The sequence below is a fragment of the Lepisosteus platostomus genome, chromosome 13, assembly GCF_059453375.1.
Source record: "Lepisosteus platostomus isolate fLepPlt1 chromosome 13, fLepPlt1.hap1, whole genome shotgun sequence".
NCBI lineage: Eukaryota > Metazoa > Chordata > Actinopteri > Semionotiformes > Lepisosteidae > Lepisosteus > Lepisosteus platostomus.
The window spans coordinates 15,606,321-15,634,250 of record NC_142623.1 but is presented as its reverse complement, the minus strand read 5'-3'; the positions used below and the strand labels follow the sequence as shown (position 1 = coordinate 15,634,250).

The following is a 27,930-nucleotide window of genomic DNA, read 5'->3' as shown; positions in this document are numbered from 1 at the left end:
GTGAGGGGCGTGACTCCGGCCTGCTGGGTGTGCCTGGACCGCAGCTGCCACGGCATCTTTTGACAAGAGTCAACAGAGTTAGGCACCCTTCAGAACATTCAGTGCTGTTTCTTTTGTCCAGAGTAGCAGATGGACCCGGGGGGAACCTGGTGTCCCTGGACATTGCTCTGTATGTCCATCCCAGACGGTAGAGATGCGTCACTTCAGATTTCAGCCAATGGATAGAACCCGAGTTGTGGAAAAAGTTATAAGGCTCAGATTCCTAGTATTTACGCCCATATTGTTTCCTTTTTTCACCCCATTGTCTAAGCAGCTCACTTGTGACCTGGGAGGTTCTGCTGAAAGTGTGGCAGAGAGTACTGCTGCTTCAATGGGGGTGGTGTGGCATGTGTGGTGGGGGGGGGTGCTGTTGTAGGGGGACTATTGCAAAAGGGGGAAAAAAAAGCTCAGAGCTGAGGTTTCCTTCTGCTCGGCACTTCCTCTGCTGGCTCGTCCGAGATGCAGAGCACAGACCCCAGCAGGAGACAGGTGCTTCAGTTCAGACTCAGTCCAGTGTTTTTTTGTATATTTCTTCAAGAGTCAGGACCCATGAGAGTGAGTTAGCCCCTGTGGTCTTAATCAATGATAAGTCCAGGTAGGTCTCTTCTTGGCTGGTCTCGGCTCTAAGCGGGCAGTGTCCTCCCTCTCCCTGCCCCCTCCTAGGGGAAGCACGACTTCGTGAACGACGCCGTGTCCCTGCAGGACATCTGCAGCGAAGCAGAACTCAGCAGGTTCAAGAACGAGAGCCTGGGCATGGCCGTCCTGCACCTGTCCAGCGTGGCCCTGCAGTCTGAGCGCTCTCTGGAGGAAGTGGCCAAGGAACTGAGGTAACTTCCTGTTTTCACCCGCCGCCAAGCCCGCAGACAAGCCTGTGTTGCATCTGTTTTGAATGTCTGCTGATAAAAGGGACCTGCGATCACGCCCAGCCAGAGTCGCACTTGACGGCATCAAAGGTTAATTATGGGTTAGCTGTATTAGAGTCAGCTGCTTGTCCTGGATTCAGGAGGTTACGGCAAGCAAGGAGGCTGTCCTGAACGCACAAGGGAGAACAGAGGGCAGGCATCTGCTTTCTTGTTGATGGGACACCATTCCTTCACAGGGCAATAGATGGTCCCAGCTCAGCTTGTGGAAATAGAGCTGCCACACTGCACAACTCACCACAGCGACATTTTGTGTGCCTTGACCACAGGAGACTGTTTTTATTAGAGTATTTGCCTACCAGGTAATTAATGCAAATTGTGCGGCAGACAGGCGCAGCTCTTCAGGCATTATTTCTGTAAGTGTCACGTTGTCGCTGCTGCGCTCTTGCGAATTAGAATCAAAGGGAGATCTGCACAGGGCGTGTTTTTTGAGGATTTGAGCTCTTAATTTCTCATTATTGTTGCCTTCTCATTGGTTTGAATAGGTGCTTCTGACATTTTGAGCCAAACGCAAATAAGGAAGCACCGCAATTGTCACAATGTGCTCTTTCTGGCTGGCAGGGAACGTGACCGGCATAAAGTGCATCACCCTTGCTTTGAGAAACGCATGTTATCTGAAAGGTCAGATGAGGCCTACCAGGGGAGTCCTGGGTTCGAGCCTGGCAGTCTCTTCCACTGATCAGCTCAGTCCCACGTCGTGTGCGTCTTGTAATGTTTGGATCTTTCCCTCCTCCGGCAGCTTCATGCGCTGCATCCCCAAGTCGTTCAGCCGCCAGATCCAGCAGAACAACTACCTGACCAAGCTGCGCATCCGGGGGGTCTTCAAGCAGTTCGTGAAGGGCTTCCACCACCACACGATCAGCAAGGGCAAGCTGGGCCCCCAGGACATCATGTACAAGTACCTGTCCACCCTGGAGAACCTGGTGCCCCACTTTGGCTGCGAGGTCTTCCCCACCACCTCCCTGGAGCTGCAGACGGAGGGCGAGAGGGCCGCCTTCTACGTGCGGGACTTCTGGAACCTGGGGCCCCCCGGGCCAGAGGGCTGCGAGCCGCCGGACGGCAGGGCCACGCACGAGGTCAAGGTGTCCGGGATGGAGGGGATCCAGTGGAGGGTGGCGCGCAGAGAGGCAAGTGGCGCGCGTTCCCCCCCCCTCCTCCCACCCGAGTTTCCTGCTGGGCAGGGCGGAGGAGGTGTGACTGCAGCTTGCAGAGCAGCGCCCGCCGCGCTGCTGTTAACTGCAGCTCTAACTTCATTTTGTTGCCCCAGCTGGGTCAACTCAATCGTAAAACGTAAAATTCACAATCAGTGGTACAATTAAGCCGCTTAATAGCCCTGGGAATTAAAAATTCAAGGGCAATAGAATGACAGTCAGTTGTCTAAATTGCCACTCAGGTGGAAGGAGCTCAGATTGACTGTGCATGGGATGGTCATGATAGTCAGCAGTTACCTTGGCTTTCTGCACATTTGTTTGACGTTGACGTCTGACGGTTGTAGCTGTTGTGCACCAATATTTTTGCTGGCTACCTTCACGGTCCGTCCTAGTCTGTTTTTATTTGTGTGTATTGAGGTTCCCAAGCCGGGCTTTCACCTCCGTGAACATTAGGACAGATTCAATGAAAGTTCTGTGGAATAAAGTCACTGTTTAGTAGTATACGGATTAAAAGAGCTGACTTTTCTTGGGAAGAAGAGCTGCTTTTGACTCGTCTTACATATGGCGTCCACATTTTCCTTAAAGGTTAGTTTGTAATCAACAATAGTGTAACAGTAGTACAAAGATTTGTAAGTGTTGAGGAGCTCGTCAAGAGCTCGGTCTCTTCAACCAGGGTGGCTGTCGCAAGCGCGCTGCTCCACACCCTGGCTGCTTGGATGTGGTTGACTTGCTTCCCCCCCCCCTCTCCACTGTTGTTTCTTCTCTGCGGTGAGCGAACCCTGCGCAGGGTGCGGGTGTTCAAAGTGGAGTAATTGCTGTCTGCTGTTGAAGGTGACCGGCGATGGCCCGGGGCTGGGGGGCCCTGGCTGACGGCGTGTTTGATTCCAGGTGTCGGAGGGCTGCGGGGGCGGCTGCCACACCAGGAAGAGCAAGAGGGCGAAGGGGAGGACCAAGCTGCCGCAGCAGGTGGAGTACAGGAGCGAGCCGCAGTGGAGCTTCTTCTGCGACTTCCCCGAAATCACGCACATCGTCATCAACGGCTACCGAGTCAGCGTCAGCCGGCAGGACAACAAATCCATGGTGAGGAGGGGGCCCGCTCGGCTCCGGCCCTCTGCTGCGGCCTAGTTCTCCCAGTCACCCACCCAGCTTGGAACATAAGAACAGTTACAAACGAAAGACTCCGTCCTTCTCGCCCATTTGTGAGTTAGAAATTTGTGGGCGTGGCCACCGGCTTGCCTGGCCCTGAGGGAGGTGGCTGTCTGGTGGGCGTGGCCACCCGCTTGCCTGGCCCTGAGGGAGGTGGCTGTCTGGTGGGTGTGGCCACCCACTTGCCTGGCCCTGAGGGGGGTGGCTGTCTGGTGGGCGTGGCCACCCGCTTGCCTGGCCCTGAGGGAGGTGGCTGTCTGGTGGGCGTGGCCACCCGCTTGCCTGGCCCTGAGGGGGGTGGCTGTCTGGTGGGCGTGGCCACCCGCTTGCCTGGCCCTGAGGGGGGTGGCTGTCTGGTGGGCGTGGCCACCCGCTTGCCTGGCCCTGAGGGGGGTGGCTGTCTGGTGGGCGTGGCCACCCGCTTGCCTGGCCCTGAGGGGGGTGGCTGTCTGGTGGGCGTGGCCGCCAGTTTGCCCGTCACGATTGCTACACCTAGCTGTATAAATGGGTCAGCTGTGTACTACGGTTAGATTTCCATGCAGCTCTCAGTGCACCTGAATGCTATAGAGACTGGGATAATGTAGTGATATTTTTTTCCACATGCTTGTTTTCTGTGCAGGAGCTGACGCTGCGCTCTGCCCTCGAGGCTCGGTCTTTTGTGTCCCTGCTGGACGGTTACTACCGGCTCACGGCCGACTCGCACCATTACCTGTGCCAGGAGGTGGCTCCGCCGAGGGTGGTGCTCAGCAGTGCCAACGGGCTGCACGGCCCCATGCAGTGAGTACTGCCCTGTATGGGCTGGGTGGGGGAGGGCAGGAGTATGCCCTGGACCGCAGGCTGCTAACGGAACATGGTGGACATGTGCGTGTTCTCATCCAAGCCGGAATCACACAAATCTCACAGAACATGTTCTTTTGCAAAGCAACTAAATGGGGAACAGTAATTTTTTCCGGTGCATTGAACTTTTTCCTCTTTGTAGATGTCCTGTAGCACTGACTAAACCACTCAGGTGTAAATGTTTTTTTTATTATAAATACTGCCTTACGGTATCATAGTTATACGTGGGGTTAGCATACATGGAGACAGCCAAGGCAGTTAGTTTGGTGATTTTTTTTATCAGAATAGAAGATAACATTACTTACATATTGAGCAGGTAGTGAAGAAATGTGGAAGAAATATTTCCCCAGACGTGAAGCCCGCACACGCACACGATGGGATATTCATTCAGATGAAGACGTGTGGACAGGCAGACAGTCAATGCTTGGCTTCATAGCGATACATGCTCTGTAGATCTCCAAGGGACATTCATTAGAGACGCCTGTTGCAGGAAGCGTCCCTGTCGTTGCTGAATTTCCCCTCTGTCACAGGGAGGAGTTTGCCCTTCACAAGCTTCGGAAAGAGGAGAAGGAAGAGGGCTTGTTCATGGTGCGGTGGAGCGTGCTGGACTTCCACAGGATCATCCTCACTGTGCTGAGCAAGCCCGAGGTCAGTGTGGGAGCATCCGAATTTTTACAGCGTGCTCGCACCCTGGCTTGATTGGCTCACTGGGTGAAATGACCTCAGATTCTGAGCCTTTCTCATGCAGCTTACGAAGGGCTGGATCAGCATCCAGCTGTCTAGTTGAATTTAAATACCTGAACACAGCAAGGCAGTGCTGTGCATCCTGCTCCTGTGGCGTTGGATCACAGCACAGCGCTCGTCTCCTGCAGGAGGTGGTTGAAGTGCCGACAGGTGGAGGTGATTATGAGGAATTTATTCCTCCTGTTTTCTCCGTCTCTGGACCTCACAGACCAGTGGCAGCCTGAGCAGCCCGACGCACAAGCAGTTCCGGATCCACCAGCTAGGGGAGCAGTTCCAGCTGGAGGGCTGGGACAAGGTGTTCAGCAGCGTGAAGGAGCTCACAGACAGCCTCAAGAGCTGCGTCCTGAAGTCGGGCAACGAGAGCTTCACCGTGAGAAAGTGCTGCCTGCCCAGGCCTGGAGGTGGGAGGTCGTGACCCGGAAGCGTTTCGAAATCGCAGATTTTTTTTCCTGCTTGTGTGTTTTTATTTTTGCTTTTTCTTCCACACTCTGCGAACATGGGGATTGGGGTTGGGGAAGGGGAATCGAAGAGACTAGAAATTTAATAAGGCTGCAGTATGAGAGAAGTCATAGAGCCATCAAGAGAAGTGAGATGCATTTTGAATGCACACAGACAATGTTCCACGTGCCCTGTAGCTGGAGAAACAGGCTGTCCCTCATGCATGGTTTGCCAGTCTGTTCACCTTGGTACCGTGGCACTGATTCGCAGTGGTGTGATTTGCAGTTCAGAAACGTACAAAAACAGACAAGGACGTTGAAAGGGATAATGTGTGGTATTTGCACTTGCCATCAGTAGATTCCTCACGTGCACTGGGCCAGGGTGTGTCAGCCCTGATGTGGAGGTTCAAACTGGTTTGGTGGTTGTTTTCTTTGGGGCGTGTTTGAGAAAGTAGGTTGCCCCAGGGGACACTACACTCTTATCTACCGTTTCCTAGAAAAATGCCACCCCTGTGCCTTAGGACAGAATTTTGGGGACGTGTCCCTGTTCTCTTTACCAAGGACCTGCAGCTGTGGTCCAGGAGAGCTGCAGTCGAGCAGGGTTTAGAGGTCAATGTGTGCAGTAGGTGTAAATATTTTTGTTCAGTTAATTATCTGGACTCTGGAGCTTCCCACCTGCCCAATATCCAAAAATAAATTGAAGAAGGTGCTAAGGGATTGACATCCCATCACTCCCTGACTTCAAGTTTGACCTCCTCTTTATGGCGAGAAATTATGTCTTTAAGTGCTCAGTCTCTGGCTTAGCCCGTAAGTCAATCCCAGAATTTTAATCAAGCTTGAAAAATCTTCCTCGGCTAGCTGGATGCATGCTGGGATTGTCCCAGTAAGGGAATTTACTGGCATGTGAGGGCAGGAGTGGCTCCGATTCCTCTCGGGAGACGGACAGGGGTGTGGGATTTTGGGCGTCTCTGCTTCCCTTTGGGTTTGATTGACCAGTGAAGTGGTTGGTGACATGGGTGGTGTATTGATTTTTTTTTTCTCCATGTGTAGACATTTGTGGTGTGTAACTGGTTTTTGTTTTCTTGACATTCACAGAGCTGTCTAATCTGATCATCGTGAGGAAGCCGCCTGACAGCAGTGTCAGGCCCATCTCCGGCTCTCTGAACCTCAGTCAGCTGAGCTTCCACCAGATCAGAGATAAGGAGATCACACAGGTTTGTCGCTCAGTCGCCGCAGACGCGCCACATCCACCCCGTTACACTGGCAGCTGCTTCTTGACTGTTTTAAACAAAAAAGCCACCTACAAGAACAGAGACCCCTTTCAAGTATTCAAAATCATCACGGGTGCTGGCAAGGGCAAACCTGTGAATTTCTTCCAAACCAGCAGTGAAACACAAACTAGAGGAAAATGGAAACTAGAGGGAAAGTACATTTAGAAGAGAGACCAGGAAGAAGGTGCCCCTTTACACAAAGGGTGGTGGGAGTCCAGAACAAGTGCTTTGTAGAATCCAGTGCCTCTTAAATGGATGAAGAGGTTTTCAGATGGCTTTAGTAACTCTCAGGTTCTCAGCTTGTGTCATATCTGGATTCTCATCATGATAGTTGATCAGCATTCCTACGAGAAGAGAGGGATACCAGAGATCTTGGTGAATAGGTAGTTCGTTCAAGGGACACCAGCAGAAGGCAAGAACTTGTGACTCTGGCGCATCAAGAAAAGTGTTTTGGAGTCGAGTGACAAAGGCAGGATATGGGTGAGGGGTAGATTGTTTCTGCAAGTTATTGTGAATTTACGCCTAAAAAATGCACAGTCGCAGCATCTGTCTGCCTCTGTCTTGTCCATAGTGCCAAGTCTCCAGCTGAGCCTCTCCTCACGTTGGTCCCACAAGCACCCGGCCCGGCCTGGCTCAGGCGTGCCGGTGGGAGAGAGCGTTCTTTACCGACTAATGACAGGCGGGGTGTCTGCAGGACTGAACCACGTGTTCTATAGCAGTCAGACAGACACACTTTAAGAACGCGCTTTGAGGAATCATTTTTCCCCATATCCGTTCTTTTTTTCATTTAATTTAAAAAGCATTTTAGTTTCAAAATGCTAATTAAAAGCATTGGTTGTGCAAGGAGGTATAAAGTCCAAAGAATTGTCTTTTTTTTCACCCCCCCCCCCCCAAGGATCGCAAGCACTAAGAATCTGAGCCTGCGGTCTGGCGTCCGGTTCTAAAGCTCTTGGGGGCTGGCGGGGGTTCGCTGCGGTGCGCACAATGGCATAGCGCAGGGTGACGCGAGCGCTGGCCATGTACTTGGCCTAGGGTGTGGCGAGAAGTATGCGCAGTGTTCTTCCAGAGAAATGAAACAGAAATGACATGAGAAAAAAACGAAATGAACATTTTCACCCTCCTCAAAGGGCGATTGAATGTGCTCATTTCCTGACGCGCAGCTCTTAAACCTGAGTGCCGTGCACAGGAAGTGTGCTCGTGCCTAGCTCCGCGCCTGCTACATTGATTCACACCCATCTGTTAGTAATTTATTTGGCCGGCACTTTTAAAGCAAGCAACTTAATTTTGTATACACTTGGGTGCAGTTTTGGTACAATTTGGGGTACGAGGGTACAGCAGCAGTGTCTTGTCTCAAACTCAAACCTGCAACTTGCGACCTTCCAGAGCCTTTACCACTGCTCCGTACTGTTGCCCCACGCCTCCCAGTTCCCACTCTGTCCTAGCGGCCGTGGTGGGGTGCGCTGGGCCTGATGGCTCACCGGTCCGTCTGGTTCCTTTTCCAGGAGCATCACCTGGGCAGGGGCACCCGGACCAACATCTACTCCGGCAAGCTGCACGTGCGGGGCGGGGCGGGCGGCGAGGGCGAGGAGGGCGAGGCCTACGAGTGGAACAACAACAGCAGCAGCAGCAGCAGCGCAGACATCCGCGTGGTGCTGAAGATCCTGGACCAGAGCCACCGGGACATCTCCCTGGTGAGTCCGCGCCGGCCGGGTGCCGGAGGGAGGGGGCTGGGGGGGTTGTTCCGCAGGTCATGGCACATTTCCAGATCCCAGCCCCACCCCGACGGAAACTCGGTCCTGCTCCCTGTCTGTAATCCGGTTCTCAGATCTGTCAATTACAAGAATGCTTCAGGGCTGAGAACCTGGTTGTGCCTTCTTCATCCCTTCAAAGACTCAAGGGCCCATGGTGCAAGGGCTCTGGATAGTATTTTGGAACGTCTGATGCGCTTGGGAAACGTGTTTGGTTGAGACTCCACCTGCTTGTTAACTATCCCATAAGGAAACATTTGCAGTTGCGGAAGTAGATTTGCGCATTATTTTTGCTGTTTTCCAGGGTTTGATTTATCCTGGTCCAGATGTATACCACTTGAATATAAGTGCCTGTGTTTGTTGTCATGGTGTTTCTCTGCTGCGTTTGAGGCTTCTCTGTGTCTTTACTGGTGTACTGCTGTAACCTCGTACAGGGGCAGGCGAGCGATTTTGTGGGCTTTTTCCCCCCATGTTTTCTTGTCTGGAATCGGCGTGGTCAAGCCTGCCCCTCCGAGCGGTGGCAGTGGTCCACGGGCTGTTGCTCCCCTGTGGCCACGCCAGTGTCCGATTGGTAACGTTTCCCACAATCCCTCTCCCGCAGGCCTTCTTCGAGACGGCCAGCCTGATGAGCCAGGTCTCGCACATCCACCTGGTGTTCGTCCATGGGGTCTGCGTCAAGGGATCCGAGAGTGAGTTACCCCCATTCCCCCATTTTCCCTTTTTCTTTTTGTTTTTTTTGGCTGTCAGTTCGTCCAGTCACTACCTGTTCTGAGTTAGTCCTCACCAGAGCGCAGTGGCATCTGACCAGAAATCTTCCTGGTTACCATGGCATTATGCTGACTATGTGACCCCCCCAGAATGGGATGCTTGTCCATTGCAGGGGTGATCACCACCCCCCCCACTGGAGCCCCTAGGGTGGGTGAAGTACCTCACTCCAGGTACAACAGGGGCTTGAACTTAAATTAGGTGACCTGAGCTTAGATCAGCAGTGCAGGAGGAAAACAGTCTTGATTTTATGCATTTTCACAAATATTTAATACTTAACATATGACTAGGTTGTGAGTTTATCTCGGTGTCGGTACAAATGTTAAATTTGTCATGCTCTCATAATTAGTTAACTTTGTGCGTGAGACTTCAGAAATGCATCAATGTGTTTCCTAATCTCGGCATTTATTTGGGCTCTTCAGCTGGTATGCCAAAACATAAGCTTTTGAATGAGTAACGTAGTTTTCTTTGTTGGTGGGTTTAATCGTCAGACTGCGGCTGACCTGTGCTGCTCTCGTCCCGCTCAGATATCATGGTGGAGGAGTTCGTGGAGTTCGGGCCTCTGGACGTCTTTCTCCGGAAGGAGAAGAGGAAGGTGACACCGCAGTGGAAATTCACGGTGGCCAAGCAGCTGGCCAGCGCGCTCAGCTACTTGGTGAGTGCAGGCCCAGGGACTGGGCACTACTCTTTCCTTCGGCAGGGTAGAAGGTGCATCTCTTGTCTCTTGGTTGAGGACTAAAGGTATCTGTTAAATATAAGGAGCTGCCAGTTTTTTTCCCCATGCTTTACTTTGCCACTGAAATCAATCTCATTTACAATGCCTGCCTGCAAGACGGCGACCAGTTAGCTCAGTTGGGTTGGAAACGGCAGCTGATGACTCCCAGTTCGCAGATTCAATCCCTGATTCTTATTCCTGGGTGGTGGGGAGTGTGGAACAGGGTGCCCAATCATGTTGAAGCCAAAAGTCTGGCTTCTGTCCAGAAACAGCTGGAGGGAGGTACTCCAGTCAGGACAGCAGACACTTCTTTACACAGAGGGTGGCGGGAGTGTGGAGCCAAGCTGCCCAGCCACGCTGTTGAAGCCAATACTCTGGTTACTTTCAAGAAACAACTGGATGAGAGCCTCTGATCAATACCAACCAGCCAGGTGGGCCTAATGGCCTCTTTTTTTGGACCACTCCTCAGTTCTTCCTCAGTCCAGGCAAAGTGCCTTGCTCAGACATTCAGCAAAGGGGTTCGAACCCACAGCCTTCCTGTTGCGTCTCCAGCACTTGACCTGACCTCGGCCCTTCTTTCCGTGTGTGTTTTTTCCTGCTGTCAGGAAGGACTAGGTGGCTCGAGTCCTTCTTAAAAGCGGAGTCTTCACTGCATGCACATGTTTGAGTTCTGCCTGGCCTGATCGTGTTCATGATCTTTTTCTGTCCATAAGGGTTGTGGTAATTCGGGGTGGGGGTGGGGGGGGAGTATAAAAAGCCACCCTGGGTGAGAGATTGTTGCACAGATCCCCTTTGGATAAACACACCCACCTCAAAACCGTCTCTGGGATTTTGTTAAAGACCTTGCCCGGTTGCTTAACGAACGAACACGCAGATCTGTTTCCTCGTCCCCCGCAGGAGAACAAGAGGCTCGTTCATGGCAACGTCTGCGCCAAAAACATCCTGGTGGCCAGGAGAGGGCTGGAGGGAGGCTCGTCCCCCTTCGTCAAGCTGAGCGACCCGGGCATCAGCTTCACCGCGCTCTCCAGGGCAGGTACGCCCGCCGACGGGGGGGGGAGGGGCAGCCACAGGAAACCTGCTCTAGCGGATTGTTTCCTGCCTCGTTTCCTGTTGTCTGTCTGGCCTTGAGGCTTAGAACACTACCAACGCCAAGGCTTGTTTTCTTCTTTAATCCCTCGTGAACGCCTATTCATGAGAAGGGCTTTAGAGAAGATTAAATAGTGTAATTCCGCTTTTCATTCCTGTTGCGTTAGTAGCGGGATCGTGTAGTGCCCACAGGCTGATATTACTGTTGCACATCGGGACCCTTTTTCTCTCTGAGGGCTTCTGCCAAATCCGACATGTCGAGGTCCGATCCGCCACATCGAAGTCCCGTTCTTCCTGTTCCGTTACCCGCAGCAACCAGACTTGTTTTTGATGCGTGGCCGGGTTGTGGAGAGCAGCCGCACAAACCCAGCCGTTAGTTTATCCCCTTGTTAGGGCAGTGCTGTGCGTGTTGAAACGTGCAGTAAAGACGGGGCGCACAGTTCAAAGTCTCCCACAGAGGTATTGCCTAGGTAGCATTGACTCAACAAACAACTTGACAGGATCCTGTACGTAATTAAAGCGTTCCCATCTCTGCAGTGTGGCCCCGAGCCGCGTGTTGGGTAGTAACCTGCGTGCTGGCACGTTTTCCCTTATGCTGTTGAAGAGTACAAAAAGGCCGCCTTCTTTGAACTGCCAAGTGAAGTGAACCGGTGAACCGCAAGGCTGTCGTTGTGTGTCTTCTGTGGCTGTTCTGTGCCTGCACGCCACAGGGGTAGCTGGCACGCTTTCGCAAGGGTGGGCATGCCACTGCGGGGTGTGTCTGTGTTTGAGCAGGTGCCCTGTGCATGAGCGAGAGATCTGTGCAGCAGGTTCAGAGCATAGTTTAAGAAAGAAATTCAGTTACTCTTTCTGAACAACATGATTGGAGATTTTGGGTGCCCATGTTAAAGTCTTGCCTTTTAAAAAACTCCCATTATGATCATCTGAATGCTCACGTTAAAGGTTACAATAACCTTCCCCCCCCACTTGTGTAGCACAAGAGCTTTTTCTTATGTAATATGGATGACATAAATGTTATCTGAAAAGTGGGTTTAGCCTCTTGATGCGAATCCTTGTGTCCAGATTCTCTGTGAATGTGTTAATGCCAAAAGAAAAAGCAGACTTGACTACAGCTGCCTTCTGAGAGCAGTCACAGCATTCAAGGGCTCTGTCGCATTTCTTTGAAAAATCCGAGAATTCAGACCTGGGAGGTCTGGCGCAGCGGAATGCCGAGATCCCGCCCTGTTTTTTTTTGTCCAGCGCGATGAATATTCCGAAGGGTAAAACAGGGCTGAATAGCCGTGTGAGCCTTTCATTTAACAAGTCGTTAAACGTTTACACGTGAACCCGTCACCTCCTGCCTAATCTTTCACCCTGGCTGGCTGTTCCTGTGGCGGGTTCCCTGAACAGTGAGTTCTCGAGAGTGTGGTTGAGCTCTTCTCATAGGTCATCTAGCAGTTTCAGCACCACATCCGTTTCTGAAAAGGTCAGGAAGCCTTTGATGTAGCGGAGCAGCGGAAAGTGCAGCCTTTCAGTTGATGGTGAATGGGTGCTTTTCGCACTCTGTGTTCCAGTGCTGATCCAGCTATGAAGCAAAAACAAGTCCCATTATTACACACGCAATTCTGGTTAAATCAGAGCGACCGGAAAATCAGTTTTTTAGTTCTCTTAGTTTGCATGTGGGCCTGTTCCAGTTCTCCTGCAGTAAAAGGCATTTTACTTAAAAAGATGTTCTCAGCTCCTCTGCAGCCCTAATGGGTGAAAATTCAGGTCTCCCTCTAATATTTATTGGTTCTGCCCTGGAATCTCTGCAATGGCTTCCAGTTAATTTTTCTGCGGGTTTTACGATTTTACTTTTGATTTTTAAAGGCACGAATGACACCTCTAATGTCTACTGATACGAGACACGCAGTAGGGACTAATGTTCCCACAGTCATAGGCCAAGGAAAGCCATTCCAGAAAAGAAATCCGGGATTCCTTGCCTCCTTTCATGTCACTCCTTGCACGCACTCTGTAAAGCGTCATTTGCTGGGAACAGCCCGTTCTTGTAGGACTGGGCTCTCCCAGTACCAATCTCCTCACTGATCAGGACTCCGACACTCCCAGCCCGCAGAGCCCTTGGGTGCTTCTGGGCGTGACGGGAGTTGGCACCAACTGGAAGAGCGGCTCGTCTCTGCGTCTTCGCGGCGCGCCTGAGGGCAGCCAGCAAGCTGCAGGAGAAAGGGACGGAGGAGAGTACCCTGGCCGTCTAATTCCAGTCCTACCCGTGTGGCGCTGTGGCGCGGGTGGTTAGGGAGGGGACCCGGCTCAAACCCGCAACCATCTGGGCCGCACAGTGCACCCCAAATTCCGCGCCTTAACTGGTTGAGTCACTGCTCTTCCCATTTACTGTCTTTCCGATTCAGCTAAATCACCTGTTTTGAATAAAAAGAGAGTGTTTATTAAAAATATGAAAGTCTGACATAGAATTTACTAGACCAGTTTATCCCAGATCAGTTTTTATTGAAAGATTGTAGTGCCACCCAGCCTGACACATCTCCATTTTTACAACAGCGAGCCTCTGAAAGAGGCCCATTGTCCTGTTATCTCGGGGGCCATCCAGGCTTTTCACGAACAAAGCAGGCAGTGTTGCCCTAGTGGTGATATTTGAAACCCTATGGAAATCACTGGGCTTCTTTGAGGTCCAAAAGCACACATTTTACTATTGGAGCAACGGGCAGGATAAGGTTTTAGTTCCTTAAAGATTGAACCCCTCCTGTTGAACCAGTTGGTGCAGGTGTCGAGGAGGAACAGGCGTTTCCTAAAGCTCAGCCATTTGCTTAAGTCATTGTTCTGGGTCCTGTGTTAAATTTCTGTTTGCCATTGTGCGAACAAGTTTTTTATGCATTAAAAAGCTCTTTAATATCCGATATCCCCAAAAAGGGTAGCGTTTGGGAAAGCTATAGCATGGTTTTGCGAAGGCATCTTGGTTTTCAAGGATCGGGCCTCTTGCATGCAAGTCAGGCAGGTTCAGAACTGAGAACTGAACATGTGATGTTTGTTGTGCATTTGTTCCATCGTCCCTGCCAGTGTGAGAATCAGGTTAGCAAGTGCTCCGATAGGGAATGCTGTTATTTAAAGCAAGGAAGGATACCTGCAGCAGTGGAGAATCCTTGGTTTGCAGGCTTCGCACACAAAGAACCGATTCCTGCTGAGTGCTGAATTCATTCTAGCTCAGTAGAGGATTAGTGCATTGCACCAGAATGTTATAACGTAGTAATAATCTTCCTCCCCAGAGCTCGTGGAGCGCATTCCCTGGATCGCGCCGGAGTGCGTGCAAAACGTCAGCCGCCTGGGGATCGCGGCGGACAAGTGGAGCTTCGGGACCACTCTCCTGGAGATCTGCTACAACGGGGACCTGCCCATGAACGAGAGCACTCTCAACGAGGTGCGCGGCTCTCCGGCTGCTCTGCGCTGTGTCCTGTGGCTGTCTCGCCAGCAGCCATGCGCCCTATAAACACACGGCTCGGGCGAATTAAAGCGCGCAGCCGTTAAAGAACTAAAACGTCGGCTTTTCTCTAGGCCGCATCGTCTGCACCAGGCCCTGCATCACACGCGTGGTCAAGCACTCCCAATGGACATTCCCTTATTTTCTTCAGGAATGCTGGAAGTGCCTAGAATCAGTTAAATGCGTGAGGGGACATCCATCATAAATCCAAAGCGATTATGTATATAACGCATCCGTGACATCATGTTTCACTGATTCCACGTCTGTAGGATGGAGAAATTCCCCAGGGAGTAGACGGAGCCGTGGAGGTGCTCTGTGTCCTGTGCCCGCTGCTGTCAGAAGACACGTTAGCTGTACGGTCCGGGGCTCTCATCGTTCTGCGTCAGGCTCAGCGCACCTCCTCCAGATATTCAATTAAATTCAGTTAAAGCTGTATTGTTCCCTTGGGGAAATTTGATTCTCCTCTGAAGCCTTCAGTTGGTCCCCCTCGCTGCATTTGGAGTTTCAGATACAGTAGCGTGCAGGTGCTGAAATTTGCATGTTTCTGATGTTGCAGAAAATCATTCCATCTCTTTTTCTTATTCCCCCCTCCCCCCGCCCCCACTCTGCAGAAGGAGCGGTTTTATGAAACCAGGTCCCACCTGCCAGAGCCGTCCTCCAAGGAGCTGGCCAGCTTCATCAGCAAGTGTCTGAACTACGACCCTGCCGAGCGGCCCTCCTTCAGGGCCATCCTCCGCGAGATCACCGAGCTGCAGCAGAAGAGTGAGTCTCCTCCTCCCCTGATCCAGAAGGCCCGCGCTAGGAAACCGCTGGGGCGTGCACAGCACCCGGCACAAAAGGGAGCAGGCACAAACTGCAGTGCTGCGAGTGCGGCTCATGCAGAATAAGAATACAGAATGCTGCATCGTGCCGTGTCCTTTGTCTTTCACAGACCCCGACATCTCCTCCAAGTGCGACGTCCTGCCCGACGCCGACCCCACGGTTTTCCTGAAACGGTATCTGAAGAAGATAAGAGACTTGGGCGAGGTACGTTTCCGGCTGGCCCGTCAGAAGGAGTAGGGCAGAAGCCGGTCTGGTGAAGGAGACAGATACGGGGCGTTTTTTCCCCAGTATGAAAACCGAACTCGGCACGGCTCCCCCTCCAGGACAGTTCAGTCCTGGGGACCCCCCCTCCCCCACCACAACTCTCTGACCAGCACAGGCACCAGATCCTTCGGCCGATGGTCCCCCACTGCTGCTGCCCCTGGCAGATGAGGCAGACCCCCCCCCGTCCTTGTTTCCACCTGCAGCTGGGTGCTGTGAGCACACGCAGTGGCGCTCCGAGCTGAAAGGAAGAACCAGCACCTGCACTGGCTGCTGACTAACATTGTGCAAAGGGAATGTGATTCCTTGGCTCTCTTGACCGCACTGTGTAAAAGTAAATGCAAGTACAAGACCGATGATATAAAATTGCTGGTACTGTTTCCAGACCCTTTATAATGGATGTCCCATAGTGCATCATAAAATGCTGTTTTATTGCTCATTGGAGACCACAGACAGCAAATCTAGGTGTTCAGATTCCTCTGTGTATTCTTATACATCTTATTGAGCTTAATGTTCTCTTCTACAGCCAAATCTGGAATTGCTTGACAGAACATATTCACCTGGATCCCAGATTCTAATAGAAATCGAGTTAATACATGGTGAAAATTCAGACTTAAAAGAGCTCGAAAGCTCGAAAGAGCTGGACATGGGGAAACTGGGCGCTGACGTTGCTGCGGACGCGCTGATGGTCATCTGTGAAGACGCGCTTGCTTGAACCCGGGCTGCTCTCTGACTCTTGCAGGGCCACTTCGGGAAGGTGACGCTGTACGTGTACGACCCCAGCAACGACGGCACGGGGGAGTACGTGGCGGTCAAGTCCCTGAAGCAGGACTGCAGCAGCCAGCTCCAAGCCAGCTGGATCCGGGAGATCACCATCCTCAAGTCCCTCTACCACAGGAACATCGTCAAGTACAAAGGCTGCTGCAGCGAGCTGGGTGTGTCTCCGGTCTCCCTCTCCCTCGCCGTCAGTGCCCGCTTGCTTCTCGCAGAGCTTAATCGGACCTGAAACCTGTAGAGATGTTACGTTCGGCCCCCGAAATGGTTAACTTTGCTTTAGTGCAATCAAGGCATTCGGAGAAAGACTGGCATGGAGGCCGAGCTGCTTTTCCGTCGGCAGCACCACGTGCATCCTGGTCTGCCTCTTTGAAACCTGGCGATGAACAGAACTGAGAGATTTCAGTCAGCTTGAGGGCATATTCTTCTGTTCATGTTTTTAAAGATCATCCCATTTACTGCATCATGTATGAGGAGAGCATTCTGATTTGTGTTTTTGGGGGCTGGGGGGTGGGCCTTCATTGTATGGGATACTTGCGTTTTTCCTGTTCTGGTTGGTTGCATGCAGTGGACACTTGGAAAGCCTTGTCCTTATCCATGTGCTGTGTTTTTGTAACAGGCTGCAGCCATCCCTCTGCACGCTGTCACTTTTGAACTGCCTTTATCTCCAGAACATGTTTGAGATTTTAACTGCAGTGTAGTGCAATGCTCAGAGGTCTGGACTCGTAACTGGAAGGTTGTGGGTTCAAATCTCAAATGAGACGCTACAAGTATTTCACCTGCATTGTTCCAATAGAATACCCAGCTACGTAAGTAAGTTAATTTGGGATAAAAGCATCAACAAAAGAAATTGGTAGGTGGTGTATTGAGGAGGATTATAACTATTACAAAAATGCGTGGATTAGAGAGTGCAGCACCTCATTACGCCCTTCAGAGCTCTGATCTGACGCCTGTTGTTCATCTGCATGCCAGGGGGTCAGGTCGTTCAGCTCATCATGGAGTACCTGCCCTTGGGGAGCCTCCGAGACTACCTGCCCAAGCACCGCGTGGGCATCGTGCAAATCCTGCTCTTCGCCCAGCAGATCTGCGAGGTAAGGCCCGCGTGTGCCGGCGGTGGACTGCAGCTCTCGCGTTCGGGGGAGCCCACGAGAGAGCTGCTCATTGTTCAGCGGCATGTTGACCCGACGATCTCAGCCCGCGGTTTCTTGAAGGAACCAGGGTGGCGACTTCTGACCAGCCTGGCTGTGCGGCTTGTTGGAGACGCCCACAGCGCATTGTGTCAAGTGCTTCCTGTTGTCGGACTTCAGTCTGCTTGCCCTTAGTTTCCATTTGTGTCCTCTGGTTCCTGTTGTGGTAATGACATCTGCAGACTTGACTTGGGCAGTGGCCTTTGGGGGATTTTTTTAATCTTTGGATCAGTGTGTCTTGTAATCTTTTGTGTTTCAGATTAAAAAAAAGAAAATAAACTGTCAGTCCAGGATGCTCCATTTAAGTGTAGGAATGTACCTAACTCTTGCAGGTGAAGTTTTTTTTTTATAAGGGAGCTTCTAAAATTGTACACAGTATAGTACAATTTTTAACTTCCCTTTGCTTAAATTCAGCACTTTTAGTTGTGCATCCTAGATTGCTTTAAATTTCCACAAAGGCTCCAGTCCTGCATGTTTTATGATTCTTTAAGATATGGGAAGCAGGTTATAAACTGTCTCAGATAAGACCATAATTAGGACAAATGTGTGCTTAAATTTAGATGTAACAAAGGCCGGTCAGCCATACAGCATTCATATTTACATACTGTATGTCCCTCAGGCTTAGCATCTATTTGTATTTATAAACGGTTCAAACTGTTGTGCATTTGTTCTCTGCAGTTCATCCAGATGAAACGTGTCACTCACACCTGTACTAACTGCCAGCCATTCAGTTAATCTTGTTCATGACTCTTCTATTGTAGCCATCCCAGTTGTTCCAGGTCAGAACGATTTCCTCTGAGAGCTGTTCTTCAAATTCAAGCTCTGCCTGCTCCCGGCCTTTTCAAACTGTGTAAAACTACCCCCTTCAAAGCCAGAGAACAGCAGTTCTCCCCCTAGATCTTAGTGTATAAAGAGAGGGGTATCTCCAGTGAACGTTTATGTTGGTCTGCTTGAAGTGTGAATTTTAAAACAGCGGCAGAATTGGACGACAAAAAAGGCTGGATGTTTGGATGCATCCATTTTATACCAGAACATTGAGGAAATAGAAAACATGCAGGTTGTTGAATTTTATTAGTCTTTGTTGGCAGCACTTTCATGAGTTCAATTATGGTAATTGTGGATAATTATGCAGTGATCTACTTAATTATGAGGTCAATTATACCAGCGGTCCTTGGCCTGGAGATTTTGTTGTGCCTTGTTAAGGTAGATTTGGAAGTGTTCATTAGCTCCTCTTGCTCCCTGCCCCGGGCAGCTGTGGGGAAAAATTTCAGAAAAATAATTCTGCTACCTGCCAGCAGCAAGCAGGGTTCTTCTCATGTGACTTGATGCAAGCGCATTGAGGACAATCATGAAGAACGTCTTCAGTGTTTGGGAGCAGTATGCAAATGAAGAATGAAACGGCGTTAATCATATCGTCCTGATCAGCTCCCTGACAGCCACCTCATGTTTCCCTGAAAATATTTACTGCATGTCTAGGTCTTTCGGTTTCTTTCGCCACCTCTGCAGTGACTTTTTAGTGATCTTTGCATTCTAAGTAGACACGCCTCAGTGTTCCTCTAAATGAAAGAATTCTGCCTTTAAGAAGAGGCTGAAGCAGACTGCCTGGATTCTTTAAGGACTGCCTGAACGTTACCCGGGAGCAAGCGAGCCTGATAGGAAGGTCACAGGTGCCTTGCTCCCTTCGTTACCAGTGCCCTGGAGAGCCCATTGTTAAGAGGAACTGTTTTCATTGGCTTTTAGGTTTAGAATGCTATGCTTCTGCTATTCTTTCTTTATGATGATGCAACGCCTGTTTATGACGCAATTCATTTTTAATTGATTTAAGGCCTTTCACAGTGCTTCATCTGAAGGCTCTTGACAATAAAGCAAAGCAGACGTGCGCAGAGCTCCTGCTCAAGTAATGACTTAAGTAGCAAACGCGAGACGGGGTTAGGTATCTGGAGGAATGCAATGCAAGTTACACTTGTGAGTCTATCAGCTGTTCAGGTAAAATTAAGAAGAGCTGGCTCCCGGGAGTACCAGCTGTACCTATACTAGACCAGGGGGCCTCTCTAGGCGGCAGGATGTTTTTCCAATTAGCCTCCCAGGCAGATGGGAGACATGAACACACCTGGGCGTTAGTGCCACTGCCTGTGGGCTGAGGTCCTGTTCTCAAGTACGTCAGCAGACACTGCACACCCGCAGCACTCTGAAATGAGGAAGAGGCGGCTTGCAAAATTAATTCACAGTAAGATGAGTAAAGGGATAAGCGTGCAGAAGGTCATCAGGGAACTTCACAGCCCCAGAGAGCCCCTTCCATGTTAATCCCTGTCGGATTTCTGCTCTCTTCCCCAGGGAATGGATTACCTGCACTCGAAGCGCTACATCCACAGGGACCTGGCGGCCAGGAACGTCCTGGTAGAGAATGAGACCGTGGTGAAGATCGGGGACTTCGGCCTGAGCAAGTACATCCCGGAGGGGGACGTTTACTACCGGGTGAAGGAGGACGGCGACAGTCCCGTGTTCTGGTACGCACCCCGGAGGGGGCCTGCTCTCTCGGGCCCAGGAGGAGCCATGGTCTCGGTCCAATGTGGGCGATCACTGGGTCAGCAGGTTCGCTAGGTGTCCTCCAAGCAGCAGCCCCCGAAAAGCGGGGAGCAGCTGTTGAATTGGTGCCATTGAGCCAATAACACGCTGATTGAGCTCGTTTGGAGAGATGAGCTGGAACGAAACCCTGCAGTCTCTTCTGCCCCCCAGGACCTGGAGTGCCCATGCCTGGTCTATAGATTTTAATTCTATCGAGACATCAAGCATAGTTCAGAATGATCGCAGTGTGTCCAGCTCTGCTACGTGTCTTGGGAATCTTGTCCATGCTCGGACAGTTCTGTCACACAGGGCAGTTTTGTGTAACACAAGGGGCACTAAGATTCCCCTGTGCGCTACTTTTACAAGTAGTGCTAAGAGAAATTTTACTTCTCTGATTAAATTAAAACAGTTAAAGCTTTAGTTTTCTCTGTAGCGGTGCCGGGAGGAATCTCCACTGCTTGTATTTGTCGTCTTCCACTGACTGAGACGAGAAAAATTCCTGAAAGGGAATCGTTCACGTGAGGTGTGGCCTGTTGTTTGAAAGTTATGCTTTTCAGGCAATGTGCCATCGCGTGCAGACAGAGCATTTGCTTATTTCACTGAAAGAGATGCCAATCCCAGGTTACTGAAACTTCCTCCTGGCCTCACCGTCTCCCCCTGCTGGTGTGTGTCGCCATCATAGGCCCCATTTCCAAAGGACCAGCAGCAGTTTCCTCCTGGTTCAGGTTACAGGTCCAGTCCAGGAGAAAGCTGCAGCTGTCTCACAGTTTCTCTATCAGATCAACGATGGGGGGGGAATAGTCTTGCAACGTCACGAGCCTTTGTGTCTGTTTTAGGGTGTTTCCCAGCTTGCTGTGACTCACCTCCCAGTTCTCAATCTGCGGTGCAGTCTCAAGCCAGCCATTTGCTTCTCGCTGTCTCAGTTCTGTCCTGCGAGGTTTTAACTGGTTCTCACTTCCTCAGCAAGCGTTAACACACACTGAAGCGAGCAGCGGGCTATTGGCAGCGGGCACTTCTAGCTTGCTGTAGCAATAATCACAGTTTTTGTTGGGGTATTTAAATTTTTGAATAGCGAAAGCAACATTATGACCCAGTACCTTTCCTTTTACAAAGCTGTTAATGACATCCAGTAGGTTGCTAGTTACAAATGTGTCCGTTTAAGTAAAACTGTTTTTATTCTCCGGTCATTATAATTGATGACTGCACATGGGTGAGCATTGTATGACATTCAGTTAGACACAGGGGGGATAAACGGCGGTAGTAAGCCCTGTCTCGCAGCTCAGAGCGCTTGGAGGGAGGAGGGCAGGCTGGAGGAAGAGAGCAGAGCTGCAGTGATCTGACCAGTCAAGTAAGCAGGAGCACCACTGCCTTGACCCTAACTTACCGCCCTGTCCTTCTCCAGCGGCGCGATTTTTGTTGACTTTCTGGGAGCTTGAGGATTTGAACGATGTTGGTCTCGTTTTTTTTTTAAAGGGCTGTGCGTTTGCCTCCGCAGCCTGGGTGTGCGTCTCCCGAATGTACTCACAGCTGCGGTTTAAGAGCGTGTGGAGAATGGCTCTGCATAGCTCCTGAACTGAGTCCGCAGCTGGAGCTGGGCGAAAAGACTGCAGGACATGGGGGGAATCTGTTGATTTTGATGGGGGGGGCAGGCCTCGGTTCTGACTGCGCCCCTATGTTTCTGGCGTGTGCTCTGCGGGGTTGCACTGGGGCAGCGCTGCCAGCTCCTTACCCTCGTGCTGTCTGTTGTTTTTAATCAACGCCCGATCCCTGTGCTTCGCAGGTATGCCATCGAGTGCCTGAAGGAGAGCAAGTTCTCCTTCGCGTCGGACGTGTGGTCGTTCGGGGTCAGCCTGTACGAGCTCCTGACGTACTGCGATAACCGGCAGAGTCCCCCGACGGTAGGTGGGCGGTGTGGGGCGGGGGCACGAGGTGACGAGAGTGCAGATCGGCTTGCGTCTTGACCGTGCGGCCCAGAGCTCCTACCAGAGTCGGCAGGCTGCTCTCGTCTTCGGCGATCTGAGCCTCACCTGCACCCGTCCTCGGGCCCTGACATCGTTGGACGGCATCGTGAATAATTAAACACTTCGAGTCATTGTTGTACATTACCACTGTCGCAGAGATCCCTTCCCCTGTGCCTCCTGGGTGACTGTAAATGTGTTGAAACTGAGATGTTGGTTCATTCATGCCTCAGACAGGGAACAGGAAAGGAAGCTGTGATGTATTTGCCGCGATAGTTTTAATGCAGAAACCCTTCTCCAACCACACCTAGGGTCACTAGCACAGGGCTGTGTACATCCTGTATTGAAAAGTCTGGATTCAGTCCAAGTGGTTAACCTCTGTGTTAGCCGGGTGTTAGGGCCTGGGGCGATGTTCCCTTACTTCTGCTTCTTCATTGCTTACACTTATATAGTGCTTTTCTGGACACTCCACTCAATTACAGGTAATTGGGACTCCCCACCACCACCACCAGTGTGCAGCATCCACCTGGACGCTGGTTAAAATGTTTAATTTAAACCGCTACCTTAACATGTTGGAGCTTTAGCAGTTGTATTTTGCGAGTGACATAAAATCCCAAACACTGTGAGGAGAAACAAACTGCAAATGGTTCCATTGCAGCAGCTTCTTGGATGAAGTAAGGCTCCAGTTAGCGAATGAAGGTGGGCTGGAATGAAAACCAGCAGGTGTGGGGACTGGGAACCCCCGCTTTAACGATCCTGGCACAGCAGGCGGGGCGGGTGGCCTCTTCCCTCTTCCTGCTCTCACACTGCCGAGCGAGTCTTGACGTTGTTCTCCCCGATTTCTCCTCGTGCCCACAGAAGTTCTTTGAGATGATCGGGGCGGTGCAGGGCCAGATGACGGTGATGAAGCTCATCGAGCTGCTGGAGAGGCGGAGGCGCCTGCCGTGCCCGAAGGACTGCCCGCACGAGGTGAGCCCTTAACGCACTGTCCCTGCGCACCCCGAAACCCCAGGACAAGAACCTGCCTACAAATGGCACCCTTAAACCTGACATGGAGTTGTTACTGCAGTAATATGTTGCTGTATGGTCAGAGCCAGCCTGTGCCATTCGGTTATTGAGCTGCCATTTCTGGGGTTGGATAAGACCCCAAGATCCTACATCCTGGTTTGCTGGCAAGCCTGCCTTTCTGCACTGTGTCGCCACCTGTTGTTCAAAAGTCAGAAGTGGTGTTGTCATTGTGTTTTGTAGGTGTTTTCCAGCAGGTGGCATTCTAGCCTTGAAGTCCGCTCTATAACAAAAGAAGAAGAAAAGGCTCTCTTTTAAAAGCCTAAAGATGCGCCACGGGCACTCAGAGGTCATTTGAAATGGAAATGTGTAGCTTAAATCGCAACCTCTGTTTGACCTTTAATGGGTGTCTGGACGTTCTGAAAAAAAGCTCCGTTTTTCTGCTGTAGTGTTACTTTTAAATGTTGACTTGATCAATTGTGGATGACCTTTTCTTGTTGCTGTTGTTGCAACCCCAGGTCTACGCAGTGATCGAGAAGTGCTGGGAGAGCGAGCCCTCCAGACGACCGTCTTTCAGAGACCTGATCGCCTCTATTGAAGAGATAGTCCGGATTTACCAGCAGCAGCCTACCGTCAAGCTGAACCTCATAAGCCAGCCCTGAGGCCCGGAGATCGCCGAGAACAGGCCTCCTTCCCCGTGATCCCTGCCCCCGGAGTCCGTCCCGTCCTGAAGGAACTGTCGGCTGCCATAGGCCCACCGAGGAACGAGCTGGCAAAAGAAACCGGGACACCTGAGGATTTTCCTTCTTACTGTGCGCCCGCCAGTTCCTTTCCTGTCCTTGCTGTGGTTTGTTTGTTCCCGGTCCGGCGAGAAGCGTTCTAGGATGTTGACCTGGAATCTTGCAGTGGAATCCAAACCCTTCCTGGTTTCTGTTGGTACAGGAGGATGAAGAGGGAACCACATTTCACTCTGGATGTGTTCTTTCCCCATGTGGGGGGGGATTATAAACTGGGTCCGAGGTTCACCTGTGGGTTGCTCCATCTTCTTGAACCCTGAGGGGGTGGGCAAGGGAGGCTGCGGAAGGAGAAATCTGTTCTGGGAATCGTGCACCACTGGCGACTGGGAAGGAACCCTGTGGAGTTCGGATCCTTTAAGGCAGATTTGCTTTGTCGTTTTTAAGGACCGGATGTTCTGTGGCTCTTAACGGGACTGTTTTAAACCTAGCTGAGCTCACTCCTTAGCGCACTCAACACACAGCATACAAGCTATCAAATGAACCCAACACTTATTCCTCGTATTGTACTTTGTATATATTTCCTAAGCAGGATATATATGTAAATATATAAATATGTAATGTGGTGCCTCTTTAAAGTAGCCGTTGCCGTCTACGATAATGTGCATATATCTATACGAAATCCAGGGCCTAAAATGATTGTGGTTTAGTCACCCCTGTCTGATAGAGCGATGTTCTATCGTTTGCTGATTTCTCCATTAAAGCAGTTGACGAAGACCTGTACGACAGAAACTGCGTCATTAGTAAATGAGATTTTAGACTCGGCTTTTTTGCCTGTCTGCCGCCCAGTTTGAGCCTGTTCTCTTGTGGTGTTTTGAATCGGAGTCATCTCTTGTTGTGACAAGAGAGGCGGCTTGTGCCTCATGTTACAGTATGCCAGCCATCATACCAAGGCCAAAGAGAGTTGTTTTTTAAAACGTTGTGTACCAACTTTTTAAAAGAACAACACTTACTAAATGATAGTTTGGTTCCCAAAATCGTGGTAAACGGCCACACTCTTGATGTTAAAATAAACGTGGCTGCCAGCGTGCCTTAATAACCAGTTTGAAGAATAGGCAGAGTTGTATTTTCAGGCTCCTAACAGCCTTTCAGTCCCGTCACTAAAAGAAAGTGGATGAATTAAAACCAGTTGAAACAGCGGTAAATCTTACTTTGCAGCTGACGTGTTCTAATGGGCTTGAAGGAAGCAGTGTGGCACAGTCGTTAGGGATCCAGACTCGTAACTGAGGTTGCGGGTTCAAGTCCCTGGTGAGACACTGCTGTCTGTACCCTTGAGCAGGGTACTTCGCCGGCATTACTCCAGGAAGATACTCAACTGTCTTAAGGAGTATAAACGTATGGAGCTTTGGACAAAAGCATCAGCCAAGTATATTAATGTAAATGTAGATGAGCAGAATGGTTGCCTCTCATGTGTAGCTGTTCTTAAGACTGTTTAAGCAACACCTGCCAGTGTCAAAAAAGATAAAGGATTAGTTTAGAAACAGCGACATTGCTAAACTGCTTTTAAGGAAAAGAGGTGACTAAGCCATTCTTAACTGTACTACCTGAAGCTGTGAAGTTCCCCTTGTGGGCCCAGGAGTCTGGAACAGGTGGGAATTCTTCTTACTGTTGGCTGACGAGCAGCCTGGTGCACAGAAGGCAGACGGGGCTCTGAGTTTCCGAGCAAGCCGATTTTTTTTTCAAAAGCAAAATACAAATTGCTTTTTCTTTTCCTGGTCCTCGCGGATGGGGACAGGTAGTTGGTTAAAGGAACTGATGGTGCTGCAGCAGTGCCCGGTCACGTCACAGGTGACCGGCACCGCTGTCCTAGTGCCAGCAGGAGTGTCCGACGCTCTGCAGGCTGAGGTGACCGTGGCCAAAATTGACGAGACCCTCACGTTCTAGCTGCTGCCTGTCCATTTGGAGTCCTGACTGCCCATCCGCTTACGACAGACCAGCCCGGAGCCTGCGACCGCTGGACGAACCAGGCTGGGGTTTTTTGACCGTTTGGTACGGACTTAATGGTCGTCTTTGATATAAATCTGCCTGGTCAGATTGTAATTTAAGGGCTCGCTCGGCCTTTTAAACAGTCTGCTAGTTTTTTTTTTTTCCGGATAAAAGGTAGCACTTGCTTAAAAAAAAAACAGCGTGCAAAAATGTCTATTGTTCACTCTGCTCAGGAAAAAAAAAAGAATAGATACCCGTTGAGTTGATCCATTTATTTATTTTTTTGTTTGTCTTTGAATGTACAACTTCCACCAGATGAGTAATATTGTCCACAGTGAGTGAGACATGTCTCAGTTCTGAAGGATAATTGTCTTTATTCTTCCTCGGCTGGGGCTGGAAAGGAGAGACTGAAAGCTTGTCCTGCTTTTTTCTTTTTGGATAGGAACCTTAGACTTGGGAAATCTATCTGGATGGAATGGGATGCTTTTAATTTCCAAACTACTTTCCCAGCATTCCGACAGGATGTCGGTCAATAGAGACAGTTTGAATGAAGTGTGAAGCACTTCAGCTTTCCTTCAGTTTTGAATGTCAAACCCAAAAGCCTACACATCATAATGCTCTGCAGTGTAGTATTTTTTCAACCAGAATGTGAGCTACTGATGAAAGAAAGCTTCTACAGTCAGAGATGGGTGACCTTCATCTCCAGCTGTTCAATACACATTAAATGTAAGGGTGTTTCTTATAGAAGCCAGAGTGGAAAATGTTTGCCTGTCTCCCTTTTGCAAAAAATCCACCAACTTAAGTGCCAGGAAATCATTGAATATGCATTAAAAGATCAATCCAAACATTGGTTGACAGGTGTGGGAATATGTACCTCAAAGGCTGTTTGAGAAATCAAGCTGGTGCAAAAATATAGTTTTATACAGTAGTTGTTTGACAATGAAGAAGAGGGTGGCTCACGCTATTTGGAGATTTAAGTGTCCCATACAGGATAAAGCACACTAAAAACATGTTTAAGTCTTTGCAGACAGGTAGGAGATTAACTGAAGTGCTCCTTTTGCTGTAGAAGGGACAGTGCCAACTGCCTTAAAGTCTCTCCAAGGCTGACTGTGCTCTTGCATCACACAACACTCTGTTAATTACACCTGGAATCTGCAGTCAAATAATGTCTTGTATTGTCTTTGTCTTAAAGCACTATAGTAATTAGACTTTAACAACTCATGTACATTTTTTTCCCTTTGTGTTCAAATTGAGCTGCATGTAATATTTCATATTACAATATCCCCTATGTATGAAAAATTAATAAAATTGTTGAACTGTATTTACATTTCTGATTCTGTCTCTGCTACTCAGGTGTAATTCCCCTCCTTTTTCCTCATTTGCATTTACAGTGTATCTCAACCACACTTAAAACTGGGCAAAATCATGAGCTGGAACAGGATATGTCCTCTTAACAGGGCATGACAAGCCATCAGAATTGATTTTTACTGTGACTTCAATGCTCATACTCATTGAAGCCAAACGAGCAGTAGAATTGTTTATAACAACCCCCACCCCTCATTAATCAGGTTATTGGAAGCAGATGTAAATTTTGATGTATTGTTAATAAAAGCTTGGATAGCAACAGTACAACAAGATTAAAGATAGAAGCATACAAGCTTCTGGCTGGTGTATTTTAGGTCTCTTAAAAATTAGCTGTTCCTCTCTGCCTGACCAGAGGGACTGCAGACATGAAAGGATCTATATACTGTAGCTGACATGAAGACAGACCCATTAGATGGGACCCACGGAGTATGGTCGTGTATATCCAGCTCGTACCACAAGTGTGTGGAACATGAGCGTCTGCCTGCTGTCCACGTGTTCCTGTACACACCAGGAGTTTCTGAGAACGAGAGGACTCTGACAATCCTGTTCACTGTGACTCTGCAGTGCTCTGGCAGACGCACATGACAAACGTTTCACGAAACGTGTTTTTTTTTTTTTGGGGGGGGGCTCTGAAAATGAAGTCGAAATCGAAATCGATTCATCTGTAACGAATGAGTGAATTGTGACTGAAGGTGACACTGTAGATAATTTAGGCTGATTTCCCCTTTTTTTGCTGAATGCAGTAGTTTTGAATTTACAGATCCTTAGTTGGGAAGAGCACTTCTTTATCTTAATTTATGATGGTAGTACAAATCAAGAGGCAGCCTCTTTATCAAATCGAGCCTCCCTGTGACATGATTATGACTTGGCCCCAGTCTGCAGAGTGAGCTGAGGTCTGACGGCGTTCTTATTAAATCTTTTTCATCAATTAAATATTTTCCTCCTGAC

The 27,930-nt window shown here is 50.0% G+C and overlaps 1 protein-coding gene across 1 annotated transcript in view; it reads left to right on the top strand.

The window, feature by feature from the left end:
* Nucleotides 1-26,938, top strand: part of tyk2 (tyrosine kinase 2) — a 42,428-nt gene extending 15,490 nt beyond the window's left edge. The window contains exons 5-24 of the mRNA XM_088603466.1: nucleotides 703-866; nucleotides 1,699-2,086; nucleotides 2,999-3,190; nucleotides 3,876-4,033; nucleotides 4,624-4,741; nucleotides 5,046-5,238; nucleotides 6,370-6,488; nucleotides 8,048-8,236; nucleotides 8,895-8,982; nucleotides 9,586-9,713; nucleotides 10,671-10,806; nucleotides 14,114-14,265; nucleotides 14,937-15,087; nucleotides 15,257-15,351; nucleotides 16,151-16,343; nucleotides 17,155-17,273; nucleotides 19,704-19,876; nucleotides 21,715-21,832; nucleotides 22,751-22,861; nucleotides 23,416-26,938. Of these exons, the coding sequence (XP_088459592.1) occupies nucleotides 703-866; nucleotides 1,699-2,086; nucleotides 2,999-3,190; nucleotides 3,876-4,033; nucleotides 4,624-4,741; nucleotides 5,046-5,238; nucleotides 6,370-6,488; nucleotides 8,048-8,236; nucleotides 8,895-8,982; nucleotides 9,586-9,713; nucleotides 10,671-10,806; nucleotides 14,114-14,265; nucleotides 14,937-15,087; nucleotides 15,257-15,351; nucleotides 16,151-16,343; nucleotides 17,155-17,273; nucleotides 19,704-19,876; nucleotides 21,715-21,832; nucleotides 22,751-22,861; nucleotides 23,416-23,559 (3,129 nt within the window). The 3' untranslated portion in view covers nucleotides 23,560-26,938. The remainder of the gene's footprint in view (nucleotides 1-702; nucleotides 867-1,698; nucleotides 2,087-2,998; nucleotides 3,191-3,875; nucleotides 4,034-4,623; nucleotides 4,742-5,045; nucleotides 5,239-6,369; nucleotides 6,489-8,047; nucleotides 8,237-8,894; nucleotides 8,983-9,585; nucleotides 9,714-10,670; nucleotides 10,807-14,113; nucleotides 14,266-14,936; nucleotides 15,088-15,256; nucleotides 15,352-16,150; nucleotides 16,344-17,154; nucleotides 17,274-19,703; nucleotides 19,877-21,714; nucleotides 21,833-22,750; nucleotides 22,862-23,415) is intronic.
* The last annotated feature ends 992 nt before the right edge of the window (nucleotides 26,939-27,930 follow it).